Raw genomic sequence first — 14,809 nt, 5'->3', positions numbered from 1 at the left:
TGACATTGCATAAATGGTCATAAACGACCAAGAACTTCATGTTTATTTATATATACATTAAAAAAACAAACACACAACTACTGCAGGTTAGTTGATGCTTTTTCTTTACTAACCTTCGATAGACATTTCTACACAGTGTTCTCTAATTACAAAGATACATTTACGATATATGCAGAACTGTAAATCATAAGAGTTAAGCTGCAGCAAAGATTCAGAGACATTTGCTACATCTTTCACTGTTCCACAAAGAGCAGAGATTCTAGCAGTACACTGTTACTGCCAGCAGAGCACACTATTCTAATTGTTGGTGGATAACTCTCTTTTAATAATACATAAACAGATGAGAAGCAATGCTCACTTATGGGTAAACTGGGTTTAACTTTTTGCTCAGGTTAGAACCAGAGTAAGATTATTATTTAAAAGTTCAAATTTTCCAAAGCACAAGAATACTGAATATTACCTCTGTAAAAATTGCTGAAACAAAACTAAATTGTCCAAAGTTTTAACCCTAATTTTATTCATATGATCCAGGCTTGCAAGTTTACTGGTAAATTCCTAAGGAAACTCGCATCTCTGAAATACTCTACACTGAGCACATCTTTTTTCAGTCGTAAAGGGAAAGAGAACTAAACAGTACTGACATAAGGGCAGGGGCCATGACCTGCCCCCCAAAAAAATTTAACATCGGCAGAGAGGCGTATATACAGAAAGAGGTTTCCTTTCTCAGCATCAAAAGGACATTGTCTTAATCTGCAAAGAAAACTACCTTCATGTCAAAGCCAACAAAAAGATATAGATGACAAACTACACACAAGTGTAACTAAAAACTGATGCATTTAATTAGGAGGAACCTGGGTTTTAAAAAAGAAAAAATTATGTAAACACCAGCAAGGGTGCATGTGAATATATATATATATATATATATATATATATATATATATATATATATATTATATATATATATAATGTATGTATTAGCAACAAGTCAAAGAAACTTCTGGGATAATGATCTAGTCAGTTAAGTAGCCGAGGGGGTTGTTAATCAGTTTCAGCTGCTTTGTTGTTAATGAAATTCACTACTGGTAGCATGAGGCGATACCTGGACCCTACAAAGGTTGCACAGGTTGTCCAACTTCTCCAGGATGACACATGAATACGTGCCACTGCCAGAAGGTTTGCTGTGTCTCCCAGCACAGTCTCAAGGGCATGGAGGAGATTCTAGGAGACAGGCAGTTTTTCTAGGAGAACATGGACAGGGCCATAGAAGGTCCTTACCCCATCAGCAGGACCATTATCTACTCCTTTGGGCAAGGAGGAACAGGGTGAGCACTGCCACAGCCCTACAAAATGACCTCCAGCAGGCCTCTGGTGTGAATGTCTCTGACCAACCAATAAGAAAGACTTCATGAGGGTGGCCCGAGGGCCCGACGTCCTCACTGCCCGGCACCATGAAGCTTGAATGGCATTTGCCACAGAATACCAGAATTGGCAGGTCCACCACTGGTGCCCTGTGCTTTTCACAGATGAGAACAGGTTCATCCTGAGCACATGTGACAGACGTGAAAGGGTCTGGAGAAGCAATGGAGAACGTTATGCTGCCTGTAACATCGTTCAGCATGACTGGTTTGGTGGTGGGTCAGTGATGGTCTGGGGAAGTACATCCATGGAGGGACGCACAGACCTCTACAGGCTAGACAATGGCACCTTGACTACCATTAAGTATCGGGATGAAATCCTTGGACACATGGTCAGACCCTATGTTGGTGCAGTGGGTCCTGGGTTCCTCCAGGTGCATGACAATGCCTGTCATGTGATGAGAGTATGCAGGCAGTTCCTGAAGGATGAAGGAACTGATGCCATTGACTGGCCCCCCACGCTTACTGAACCTAAATCCAAAAGAAAACCTCTGGGACATTGTTTTGGTCCATCAGACGCTGCCAGGTTGCACCTCAGACTGTCCAGGAACTCAGTGATGCCCTGGTCCAGATCTGGGAGGAGATCGCCCAGGACACCATCTGTCATCTCATTAGGAGCATGCAATTTTTTCAATTAGTTTCCTTGTTTCTTTTCTAGGACTGGAGCACTGGCAGGTTGAGTTATTAATCGTCATATGATAAGTCCACAATGGTGAGAGGCCATGTGAGATTGTGTACAATCTACCACTATAACAACTTGGACAGATGTTTCAAGACAGGAACAAAACCTGCTACAACAATGTTTTGCTTACATTATGGAAGCTTGCATTTTCTGGATAAGTATTCCCCTTGATAACTACTGTAAACAATTAAACAATTATTAACCTCTGGTCTTCTTACAGAAATTTAAACAGGGAAGTAGAACTTGCAAAAACTTTGATCAGAACATATTCATTCTGTAATTACACTTTAATAAATGCTTGAAGCACATATTACGCTCTTAATATTGAATTTTGACTGAATGATTCTGTATAGGAACTATATATTTACTTTGCCTCTTTACATTTCATACCTGTCCCAACAATCAGGAGCCATATTATTCAAAGCTTTGCTACATTTTATGGCAGAAGCATCGGGTGATGAGCTGTACTTCACGTTGATTACAATGCCAGCCTCAACTACATTTACCCCACTCTGAAAACCCAGTCTGATGCAGCTTAAGAACATACCAAACTGCTGAATAGCCCGGTCAGCACTCCAGGGCAATTCTAGGGTCATGTGAACACGCCGCCTCTGGTTCTTCACCCGCTTGTCTGCCTGCAGAGAGATGCCAGAGCTTGCAGCCTCAGAAATGATCGCAACCAGCTGTTTGGAAAGAGAAGATGAAAAGAAACACAGAGGTAATTAAGGGTTGTGAAGAATTGGTGGGATGGGACGGGGGACTAAAAATAAAGAATGTGCAACAAACAGACAGACAACGAAAGGAACAAAGGTAAGAACATGAGTGCTCAGAAAAAAAATATTTTCCTTATTATGTCACTCTGCTCTAAAGCTGAAATGGTTTGGCAGCACAAGTTACTTACTCATCCCATTTAAGCTTACACTTCCACTGTACAAGTACCGAGGAGAAATCTCTCCAGCACAAGCAAATGGGCACACTTCTGATAATAGAGGTGCCACCTATACACCCCTGCAGACACAAATGAATCCTCATCATATTACCACATTTCACCCCATATTGTAAGTTAGAAACTTTCCAAATATACATACTGAAATGAGGGAATCAAGGTTGGCACCTGAACAAATGCTCTGAATCCCTTTAACGTTAAACTTGGCCACTCATATTAAGTATGTTTGGTCAAACATTCACTGTAGTGAACAAAATGAAAGCAAAGAATAAAACAAAGAAAAGCAAGTGTTTGGAGGATTCCATTTAAAAGTGTAGACAATATATAAATAAAAATCACCAAATGCTTTAAATAGTGGGAAACTCCGAAAAAGTACAGAAAGCTAAAACAAAAACTTAAACCCAAACCTCATAGTAAAAGTAGAAGTCCGCCATAGACAAAACACAAATATTGCCCACGGTTGAGCTTATTTACCTTATCTCTACCCAAAATAACAAGAATAGAAAGGCTGAATCGTTCATCAAATCTGCACAGAAATAGCTGTCTCGCATATAAAGAATTGACCCAAGTTAGGAGAGAAGTGGAGATAGAAAGTGGGTGTGATAATGAAGCAACAGAAATAAAAATAGGGCAGAAGGAACTAAGAAATGAAACAGAAGGCACAGATACCCATGTACGCTACTAAAGGACTTCTGCACCAGGATGGGATATTATACACATTCAGGTGCCCTATCTCTGTCCTCTGAACCAACCTTGTCTCCATTCATAAAGCGTTCCTTCTCCTTGATGTTCACATGGTCAATGGACAAGCCCTGCTCAGCCCGTGACTCATACCGGACACTGCCATCTGCTCTCCGTACCACTCGTCCTTTTCGCCCTGTCATCTTGAGAGAAGGAAGACACACAATAGAAAAAATATCAAAAAATGGATGTCTGGTAGAGGGGAATGACAGGATGCAGCAAGAATTGGATTCTAGAAGGGTACTAAGTGTCTACATTTATTAAAAACAAATGAAAACACCAGAAAGCATTTAAAAGCTAGCCTGAAAAAATTGTTTTCTTGGGTAATTTTTTATTTTAGAGAAGAATTAATAAGGGGAGATGTATTTCAGAAATTTCTGCCCTATTTGCAATAGAAAGGGACAAAGAAAGAGAAGCTAACTTAGATGTACGTTTCATATTTTCATTTATCTGTATAAAGTTGTAAATTACATATACTGTGATGGTCAAAATTTTAAACTTGTGTCATGTTCAGTTTACGCAGTACGTGTCGCACACTCTAGACTGATAAAGAAGGAAACATCAGCAAATAGAAAGGGTTATCTTTGAAAAGGACACTAGGTGCTTGTGTAGTGAAAATTTTCTCCTTAGGCAAAATGTTGAAATTAGCAGTGGTAAGAAGAATTATGCTGCATTCACATGCAGAAAGTACAAGTTTCCCAGTGTAAAACATCACATGGACACCCTCTGGAGTGGTAGCTAGCTACCAGTGGGATAACTCAGAAAAAAATTATCTTTGAACAAAATCAGGATTAGCATGAAAGAACACTTCAATTGGATACAGGCTTAATGCATTTAGTCAGCTACTTGATCTGCACAAAAAAAAAAAAAAAAACAACAGATGTGAAGTATACATGAACATAAAGTTGACAAATGGAATTAGAAAAGCTTGGGAATGTCTAGGAGAAGTTTAGTTTAAATTGGCTTATTCTTATATAGCTTTCTACACTGAGCAAAGACTGGGAGCACTTACAAAATGATACAAATATATGTACATTCTTTTATCTGTATAGTGACACAGGAATGGGTCTCATCTCCATTGTAGGCCCAAGAGCAATACAAGTTGGAGAGTGGAATATGAGTGACAATAGACCATTCTATGAAAATCATACAGGAAGGGATTTGTGTGTTTTTTGTGACTACCACCTGGCTAGGTGTTTTAGACTCCCCTCTAGAAAGCAGGCAGGCAGACAAGTAGGTAGGTAAGATGTACCTCAGACACATGATCAGGTCCACCAAACTGGTCGATCAGCTCATCTAGGGTGTTAAGAGGTAGTTCGGGTCCCAGGTGGCTAATCTTGTTTAGAAGATCCTGCTTCATTTCTTCAAGCTTGGCTTTAATGAAATAAGTAATAAAACAAAATTAGGAAAGTAAGAATACATTTGCGGACTCTAAACCAATGCCACAAACTACATTCCAATGTACCTGTGTAGCTATTAATGTGGTTGACAAAGATGACATCGTCATTGTCGAGGAGGGAATCGGGAGAAGAGTTGGAGTCACTGTCTAACCCTTCAGAATCAGTGGAGCTGTCATCACTGATATTAATCACACCCCCAATATCAATGCAGGGCTTTGGGTACTTTGGTGGGCGGCATTTTGGCTTGCCTGAAACACGAAAAAACATGATCTGTCAGGAAAATGAAACCTTCATTTATCCTTTATTATGTGTTCCCAAGGTGTGTACTCAATGTCATAACCACTGCTAAATGCATTAACTCTTGATACATAAATGAACTTACGTTTCCTTTTGTTTCCAGTTCCTTTCTCCCTTTTTCGTTTTTCAGTGGGAAAGTGCTTCTGTACCAGTGACTGAAAGACACCCCTAAAAGACAAAACCAGTAGACTTAGGCCTGCCTGCAGAATAATGGTCATGTTTAGAACAACTCACTCTCCTCACTCTGCTTTTATGAGGGACCCCAACAACAGCATTCTCCTGTTAACATATTCAAATTTAATAAGAATGAACAACCTTTGTTCTCAGTCGCAACTTTCATAGGAACTAGCTTCCAATTCTAACTAGATGTAGAGCTGTAAGCAGCCATGTGCAGAACTTTCATGCATGCCTACTGAAAGACCACTGGCAATCTGCCTCATGCAAGCCTGATGTCATGACCAAATCAGTATGCCAGCTCTATTTCCAAAAAAAGCAAAGCAAAAGAAACTTGCAGTATTTTAATTTGAGTGGTATACTAGCAGACCATGAGTTCTGCTACCGGATATATACCAGGGGTCCTGTGAGCTGGCAACATCAGCACCACATGGCTAATTCTCATACATAAATAATAAGCTATGTGACCAGTTACATCTCAAAACAAGCCTCCATGGAGCCCTCCCCCTATCAGTGTCAGAATGAGATGAAAATGAAATATTTAATACTATTTATAAGGTGTTCCTGTCATTGTGATGGAAAAAAAAAAAAGTGAAACACTTGCATGTCCCAGCTGTGCCCAGAGCTACAAGACAGATGAATGGATTGAGCCAGTTCCACATGGCCACTTTGTGACACAAACAATGTATGCCCCACGACTGGAGCTTAGTACGATGATCTATAATTTATTTCATTATTGCTAGTTTGTGGCGGTTTGTGTTTTCTTTGTGGTATTCTTTCCAGCCGAGTCGCAGGCACTGTGTGGTTAGCACTGCTAGTAAATTAAAATCTCACAAAGCACTCTAGCTATAGTGTGCCACTTGATGCTCTAGTGTCAGACGCGAAATGGCAGTGGCCCATGCTGGTAAGCAGTACTAACACAGCTGACAGGAAAATGAAACCCCAAAAGATAAGCTCATTGAAATGACTTTCCAATGGTCATTTCCAGCATTCAGTGAAAACACAACCCTGTGGTAACCTTACAATACTTTATATTGTAGCATTCTAATTTTACTCCATTAAAGTATAGTTTAGAAGATCTTGTGGACTACAGGTCTCAGACGTTACACACATCTCTCAGTGGTTCACTTGCCAATCTAGCCTTTGTATGGTCTCATCACTGACTTCTCTTAACTGACAACATTAAACAAAACTCACAAATCTCAAAATATCTAAATGATAGAATGAAAAGAACTGCTTTGGTGGACAACGATTCCATGTTCATATTCCCAAGGAAAACACTTTCCTTTTAGACAGACTGACCAAATTTATGGACTTTATTGTGCAACCTCTACTCACTCTGCTGCAGAAACAAATCGGTCTAGATGACCATCATTTTCATCGAGGACTTCTCTTGTTCGTGCCTCTCCTGTAGACTGCAGTCCAATCACAATGCACTACAAGCACAGTAGAAGAAATGTACATGATGGCTTTGCCACAATCAAAATAATTATTCCAGTCACCTAGGAATTAGTCAGTAAAGAGGATGTCTCATTGTTTTCAATTTAATTCACTAACAGATCTCAACATTTGATATTGTTTCTTTCCTATCTACCACATTATCAGAAATCCAATAGTCATTCCTCACCTTGCCCTCACTCAGCTCCTTCTTGGCCAGCTCCACAAGACGACGGACTTTGGCAGCGATGCAGAGGTATTTGAAGAAGCGCTGATGCGCTGACCAGAACTGGCCCCACAGTGACTTACGTGACTCTAAGCCCAGAAGGTCTGCAGCATTCTGGAATGATGACAGCGCCTCTGCCCACTGAAATAGCAGAGAAAAGCCAATGTATGAACATTTGAAAGAGTCTTTGGTTAATTACTCACAAATAGAGGTCCCCTTACCAGTCTGGCTGCCTTGTTGTACACCTTTTTAAAATCATCGTCCAGGCCGATCTCTTCAATTCGAAAAGACACCCCTGAGAAGCTAAGTTGGCGGGCTATGTACATCCCACTGACCTTCATATCCATTGCAACAATCTCCATGGCCCCCACTCCCCTAGGAAAAAAATTCATTAAAGGATGAGAATTATGGAGCAAATGTCAAATTGACTACAGGGGCTCTAAAAGCAAGGTCAGGCCTTACCTCTTTTCAATGGCATGGAGGAAGTCGTCAAATGTTTTGAAGGGCGTCCCATCCCCCCAGATCCCCAAGCGGCTCATATATATCATGTTCTTTGGCTCAGACGCACCTGAGGGGCACAAAAGATATACTAAGTTAGATTAACAAAAAAAACAGACAAAAGGAAACTTTCCTCTTTGTCAAAGAACTTACCTGTGGCACTGGCATAAACCACTCTTGCCAGGGGTAACTTATTTTGCAGATCCAGTACTGCCTTGCCCATTTTTGTAGATGTAGCATTTTTGGCTTTATGACATTCGTCAAAAACAATCTGGCAAAAAAGAGTAAGTCAAGGAGCAACCTGGAAGTTGCTTTTAGGCAGCATGCTCCACCCAGAATCACCTTACTAACTACATTCCCCATCTTGTGAGTCAATGGGACAACAGAAAGGATACAACCCCATCAAAGCCTGGCCCACACCAGTCAAGGATTTGCTTCAGCCGTGTTCTGTGTTGTCCGCCTGCTTGGCTCTCGCCAATCAGCGCAGAGTAGGTTGCAAAAAGCACACCTTCTGAGGTAGCAGTGTCACCGTACTTGATCTACAGAATTAAGCAACCAAGTAGAAAAGAAGTTTCAGTGAAAAACTTAAGATGAATATACAAGGAGTGGAACCCTCAAAACTGTACAATGAACCTACCTTGTTTAAGGCGTGCACAGGGATGTTTAGGGCCTCAATATCCTTCAGGTCTCGTTCAGCATCATATTTCAGGTCATTGGAAACACTAAACCTATTAAGAGATAATGATTAACATGACAGACAAGACACATGGTTACTGTAGACTTTTTCTGGTGCAGGTTTTAGCTTAAATAAATGAGACCAAAGGCTTTGTCACATTCCCCCATATTAAAAGTATCCTTGTCAAAAGAGAATGATGGTTGTAAGGTTCACCTACCATAATGCCTTCTTCCTTGCTTTAAAGTTGTTCTCCAGTATAATGCCTGCAATGGTCCGGCCCTTTCCAACGCCAGCCCCATCCCCAATCAGGAAGCCTGCTCGTTGCCTATTCTGAAGGATTACCTCATGTTGCTAAGAGGCAAAAAAAGAATATGAGGCCACAGCGAACAGAAACAGAAACCAGAACTACATCAACTCAAAGACTAAAGCACACCTGGCATGCATACACAATGGCCTCCAGCTGCAGGGCAGACAGCAGACCCCTGTTGATTGTGGGTTCTGGGATGGACAGTTTGTAGGTTATATCAGGAGGCGGCACACTGGACAGAGTGTTGGTCTCGACTACAATATCCGGGTGGGCAATACCTATAGTGGCTAAAGACAGGCAAATGGATTTTTTATGAGTGTCATTTCAATACAGTTTACTTGTCTGTATTGTGTTTAAACTGGCTGGTTTATGGGGTTGCACAGGTTGCTGAAATACAAAATGTATAAAAATACAATTTAACATATATATTATATAGGATATAGTTTTAACTAATATATTTCATATAAAAATTGTCTGCACAGTATTCATAGAGTCTGACAAGAACAGTACCCCTAAATATATAAATATTAAACAAACCACAAGTTTTAGCTTAATCTTTTATATTGCTCAAGTATTTTGGAACACACCCACCCAAACACACCCACATAGATTAAAGTAAGGCATTTACACATTTTCTTTGTCTATTGACATTATGAAAAGTGCCTACTGTATTTTAATAATGTACTTAAATCCTCACCCTCTTTGTTCATTATACATTTTAAGGAAAATACTGTACTTGAAATTAAAATTGTGATGAATATACTTAAGTTTTAAAAACAACCAGAGATCTTCAAAACAGCTAGGAATTATTAAGAATCACACATATACTGTATTTTACATACATAAATACTGATTTTTACTATGACAAGTGGCCAATTTCAATTTTAAAAACTAGTGTGATCTGGATGTTTGTATGTTTAAGAGAGTGTTACTGTGTGGCTCCTTTGTTACAAAATGGAAGCTTTTGCATACCTCATATTTGACCATACATCATACAAAGGAAAACACTGGCTAAGTTCAAAGAGCATAACACCACCTCTTCAAATAAAATGTGTGTATGGATCGTGTGAGGATTTAAGTGTCAATGATCCAGTTTTAGCAATAAGCAGTGTGATTTGTAGATATAAAAAACTGCATACTACATTGACGACAAAAGTGGAAATTACCAACCCTGCACATAAAGAAAAATTCAGTATTTTACCAATTCATCTGTTGCACCCCATTCATAATCTATGTTTTTTAGGTCAGCTTGCCCAGTTCTATTTGACCAATGTGTCTTGTTTTGGTTCTTTCAAAAGAAGGTATGGTTGCCATGAACAAGACATTGAAAATGAACTATCAATACAGTTTGCGTGGTTCCATTTTACTTTCTCAACTTTGTTCCTGTTCACCGACTCAAAAGTATTTTTTAACCTCCACATGGAAAAGTGTGTTAATTGACCAACTTTAAGGCAGATGTATCTGTTGAATGTGTGGATTTAGTCAAATTTCTTTTGTTTTAACACTATTGCAGTACAGTGGCAGATTAACAATAAATTCCACACATTTCATACATTTTCCAAGCAGGTTTCTATTGTTTTATGGCCATTTCTTAATGTCGTAGGAGTTTTCAGACTAGAAAAAAAAACGAGCTTCCATGTATTAGAGGCAAATTCAGCAAACTGATCATACCAGCACTCTAACCTCATATAATATGTCCAAATGCACGAAATCACAGTGAACATAAATGAACAATATATCCTAAATCAGCTTGATAAACGTTTTTGAGAAAGAACAAAACTGATGCTAACCATTCAACTGTTAAGTGTGAAAAGGGTTGCTTTCAAAACCTACTGTAACAATTACTTAAAATCTTGAATTAAAACTATTTTTATATTAGCTACCATACTACCAATTGCAAATGACAGTGTCCTGAAATCAATTATTCAGAATCTGTCAGAAAAATAACGCTGTTTTGGAATAAGTGGGTTCAACAAGAATAAAAAAAACCAGTATGGATTAAAGACTGGATTGGCAGACTGGGGTGGTGGTCCCCCTCTTTAAGAAGGGGGACCGGAGGGTGTGTTCCAACTACAGAGGGATCACACTCCTCAGCCTCCCTGGAAAAGTCTATTCGGGGGCTCTGGAGAGGAGGGTCCGTCGGATAGTCGAACCTCGGATTCAGGAGAACAGTGTGGTTTTCATCCTGGTCGCGGAACAGTGGACCAGCTCTACACCCTTAGCAGGGTCCTGGAGGGTGCATGGGAGTTCGCCCAACCAGTCTACATGTGTTTTGTGGACTTGGAAAAGGCGTTCGACCGTGTCCCTCGGGGAATCCTGTGGGGGGTGTTCCGAGAGTATGGGGTACCGGGACCCCCTGATAAGAGCTGTTCGGTCCCTGTACGATCGGTGTCAGAGCTTGGTCCGCATTGCCAGCAGTAAGTCGAACCCGTTTCAGTGAGAGTTGGACTCCGCCAGGGCTGCCCTTTGTCACCGATTCTGTTCTTAACTTTTATGGACAGAATTTCTAGGTGCAGCCAGGGTGTTGAGGGGGTCCGGCTTGGTGGACTCAGGATTGGGTCACTGCTTTTTGCAGATGATGTTGTCCTGTTTGCTTCATCAGGCTGTGATCTTCAGCTCTCTCTGGATCGGTTCGCAGCTGAGTGTGAAGCGGCTGGGATGGGAATCAGCACCTCCAAATCCGAGACCATGGTCCTCAGCCGGAAAAGAGTGGAGTGCCCTCTCAGGGTTGGGAGAGAGATTCTGCCCCAAGTGGTGGAGTTCAAGTATCTCGGGGTCTTGTTCATGAGTTAGGGAAGAATGGAGCGTGAGATCGACAGGCGGATCGGTGCGGCATCCGCAGTGATGCAGGCTCTGCATCGGTCTGTTGTGGTGAAAAAGGAGCTGAGCCATAAGGCAAAGCTCTCAATTTACCAGTCGATCTATGTTCCTACTCTCACCTATGGTCATGAGCTATGGGTAGTGACCGAAAGAACGAGATCGCGAATACAAGCGGCTGAAATGAGTTTTCTCTGCAGGGTGTCTGGGCTCTCCCTTAAAGATAGGGTGAGAAGCTCAGTCATCCGGGAGGGGCTCAGAGTAGAGCCGCTGCTCCTCCGCATCGAGAGGAGTCAGATGAGGTGGCTTGGGCATCTAATCAGGATGCCTCCTGGACGCCTCCCTGGTGAGGTGTTCCGGGCACGTCCAACCGGGAGGAGGCCCCGGGGAAGTCCCAGGACACGCTGGAGGGACTGTGTCTCCCGGCTGGCCTGGGAACGCCTTGGGATTCCCCCGGAAGAGCTAGAAGAAGTGGCCGGGGAGAGGGAAGTCTGGGCATCTCTGCTCAAGCTGCTGCCCCCGCGACCCGACCTCGGATAAGCGGAAGAGGATGGATGGATGGATGGATGGATAGTATGGATTACAAACACACAATACAGGGCCACACTGCTTTAACACCCTCAAACTATGAAATATTAAATAAGGTTTTTCTCTGCATTTAAAAGTGTTTTTATACTTAGCTTGTTGGGATCAGTTTTTTTGAACTCTGGTGCAAATTCCCTGAAAGTCTGACTCATTTAGGTTGATGTGAACATGCCAATTCACACTGTGGTGTGGACCAAACCAACATATCGAGACCCTCTGGAATGGGTGGTCTCTGTGTGTAATAAAGCAAACCCTGGAGAATGAGATCTGAATGTGATCTGGCACAGAACCAATTTACCTACATGAAAAACTGCACACTATGTGTAACATTTTGTGTGCTGTGGTAGCCAGCTGTTTGGTGAATCCCATTCAAAGAGTTATGAGTAGAGGATTAACATACAGCATTAAAACCAATAAAAAGGTAATGAAAATAAAACACACAGGTATAAATACAACACAATTTGCATAAAATGACTTGCATAATTATTCGCTCAATCAGAGCAGCACCTGATTTAGTCTCAGAGCTTCTTGCATGCAATTGGACAGCAGTTGGATGTGTTTTTATTTTTTTATCAGAATACATACTGAGGTGGCAAGAAACAAATAGTAGTGCCCTGCAACACGGCCAATCAAACATTCGAATCTTATGCCAAGAATACATCATACATGCAAGGTGGGGCATCCTCTCAATTCGCACACTAACAATAACATGTTCGTTAATGCTAAGAAAACATTGCAAAATAATAACAAATACAGTATGTAGCTACAAGAGTTAAGACACAAGACACATAATTTGAGGTTACCTTAATATAGTGGCTACTACAGAGTAACATGCACTGTCATACAGTTAAGTGAATATTGTGTCATAAAACTGAGGCACATCACTGTATGCCATCAGCAATGCTCGTCTTTTGTTGTACACTCGGTTATTTGAAATGTGTCCTTAAGTGCATAAACTTAGTAGTGCATAATTTTCAAGTAGTCTTCTAGTTAATAATTATGGAAAATGCAGAGGTCTGCAAATACCCACCATGAGATTTTTTTCCCCCCAGGAGAAAAAATACTTCTACCTAATGAAATAACTCCATAGCATGCCCAAGAGATGCTTATTATACATGTTTAGTTCACTTGAAAGTCTACAGTGTGAAAACCAACTGAAGTAACTGGTAATTGAAACAAAGTTGTGTAACTTGTCCTGATTCGGAACAAGGCAAACTAACTGAGTGTGAAAACACCTTAAGTAATCAGTAAAACAGAACAACATAATAAAAAAATTCTTAAACTAGAAAAAACAAAGCAGACCAGTGTCCACATCCTATTACATCATCAATAATGAATTATTTCTGGAATAACTGCTGCCTTCTAATGCTTAACAAGTGAACTGGTATTAACCAGTGTTCAATAACAAAAAAATATCATTACAGACTTAAATTATTTTGTCTTGTTGGGAGTGAAAACACTTCTGTGGTAGATTTGTAGAAAGGTAGCAGATATAAAAACACCAACATTAAGATATAAAAAGCATGTGCAACCACCAAGAAATTGTCTGGATTAGGCTATTTCAATAAAACTGATAACAACGAAAGGATGAGACTGATAAGGAGATCAATAAAAACTGAAATAACTGCAAGTTTTTCTGCTTAAAACTAATGTGTGGACCTCACAACAATACAAGTTAAACACAGTTCTAGGCTCAATGAAACATGGCAAAAATAAAACCACTATTCAAAAGTGATCTAACTGAATCTTGTTTGAGGTATGCAAAACAACACTGAAGATTCTATAGCCACAAGGAAAAACACTTTATGATCAGATAAAACAAGTAAAATTATCACCGAGATGCAAAACACATCATTCAATGAACAAAATCTCTACTGTAATGCATTCTGATGGCAGCACTCAACTGTAGAGATAATTATCTTCAGGAATACAAACATTCATCTAGAGAAAATGAAACCTAGATGCAGCAAAACAGATAATTTTGAGCAAATCCTGTTTCACTCCTGAAGAAAATTGATTTTTGTTGGTGATAGTTTCATAAATAGAGCCATTTATATCTTGACTAAGGAAACGGTGCCGTGGTTAAGGAATGCACAGAAAGGGCTTTCAAAGGCCTGCTCCAAACCCAAATCTGTATAATAACCTCACAAGTACAGTCCATCAACTTTTCCTTCACAATACAACTGAACTTAAACAACACCCAAACTAAGTTTGCTATGTTAATTCTTCTTGAGTTGGTCTGAACTATGTCTGAAATTCCAGCAAAAGGTGATTTATCTCTGTGGTTCTCAATGTGAAGTCCTCTGGACTCCTAGTGGCTAAAGGTTTTTGTCTCAACCCATTTCTCTTTATTAGACTTCTACCTTAATTAAGCAGCAATACAACCATCTGAAATTTACAAACACGTTATGCTATATTTTTACTGAATGAGTAAGGAATTAATTCTTTACAAAATAAATATACACTATTTAAAAGGAAAGTTCTGGTTATTTAGACAATAATAAAAAACCACACAAGTAGGTATCACTGAAATAGTTGCTGCTTTCAGAGTCATTTGTGCTGGTGTCTGCTCTGCTCAACATTGTCTGTATTCAGATACAATTAATAA

At 40.2% G+C, this 14,809-nt stretch overlaps 1 protein-coding gene across 2 annotated transcripts in view; it reads right to left on the bottom strand.

The window, feature by feature from the left end:
- The window catches only part of si:ch73-63e15.2 (protein strawberry notch homolog 2), an 80,258-nt gene that overhangs the window by 10,597 nt on the left and 54,852 nt on the right, over window positions 1-14,809 (bottom strand). For both annotated transcript variants that reach the window (XM_028816269.2, XM_028816270.2), the window contains 14 exons: window positions 8,926-9,086; window positions 8,710-8,843; window positions 8,454-8,544; window positions 8,212-8,355; window positions 7,970-8,087; window positions 7,781-7,886; window positions 7,540-7,693; window positions 7,283-7,459; window positions 6,994-7,091; window positions 5,567-5,649; window positions 5,250-5,432; window positions 5,037-5,158; window positions 3,796-3,927; window positions 2,645-2,780 (listed from right to left, as the gene is read on the bottom strand). In XM_028816269.2, coding sequence (XP_028672102.1) covers window positions 2,645-2,780; window positions 3,796-3,927; window positions 5,037-5,158; window positions 5,250-5,432; window positions 5,567-5,649; window positions 6,994-7,091; window positions 7,283-7,459; window positions 7,540-7,693; window positions 7,781-7,886; window positions 7,970-8,087; window positions 8,212-8,355; window positions 8,454-8,544; window positions 8,710-8,843; window positions 8,926-9,086 — 1,839 coding nt within the window. The remainder of the gene's footprint in view (window positions 1-2,644; window positions 2,781-3,795; window positions 3,928-5,036; window positions 5,159-5,249; window positions 5,433-5,566; window positions 5,650-6,993; window positions 7,092-7,282; window positions 7,460-7,539; window positions 7,694-7,780; window positions 7,887-7,969; window positions 8,088-8,211; window positions 8,356-8,453; window positions 8,545-8,709; window positions 8,844-8,925; window positions 9,087-14,809) is intronic.

This window comes from Erpetoichthys calabaricus, chromosome 12 (genome assembly GCF_900747795.2).
Source record: "Erpetoichthys calabaricus chromosome 12, fErpCal1.3, whole genome shotgun sequence".
Taxonomy (NCBI): domain Eukaryota; kingdom Metazoa; phylum Chordata; class Cladistia; order Polypteriformes; family Polypteridae; genus Erpetoichthys; species Erpetoichthys calabaricus.
This window is presented reverse-complemented; position numbering and strand designations above follow the sequence as displayed.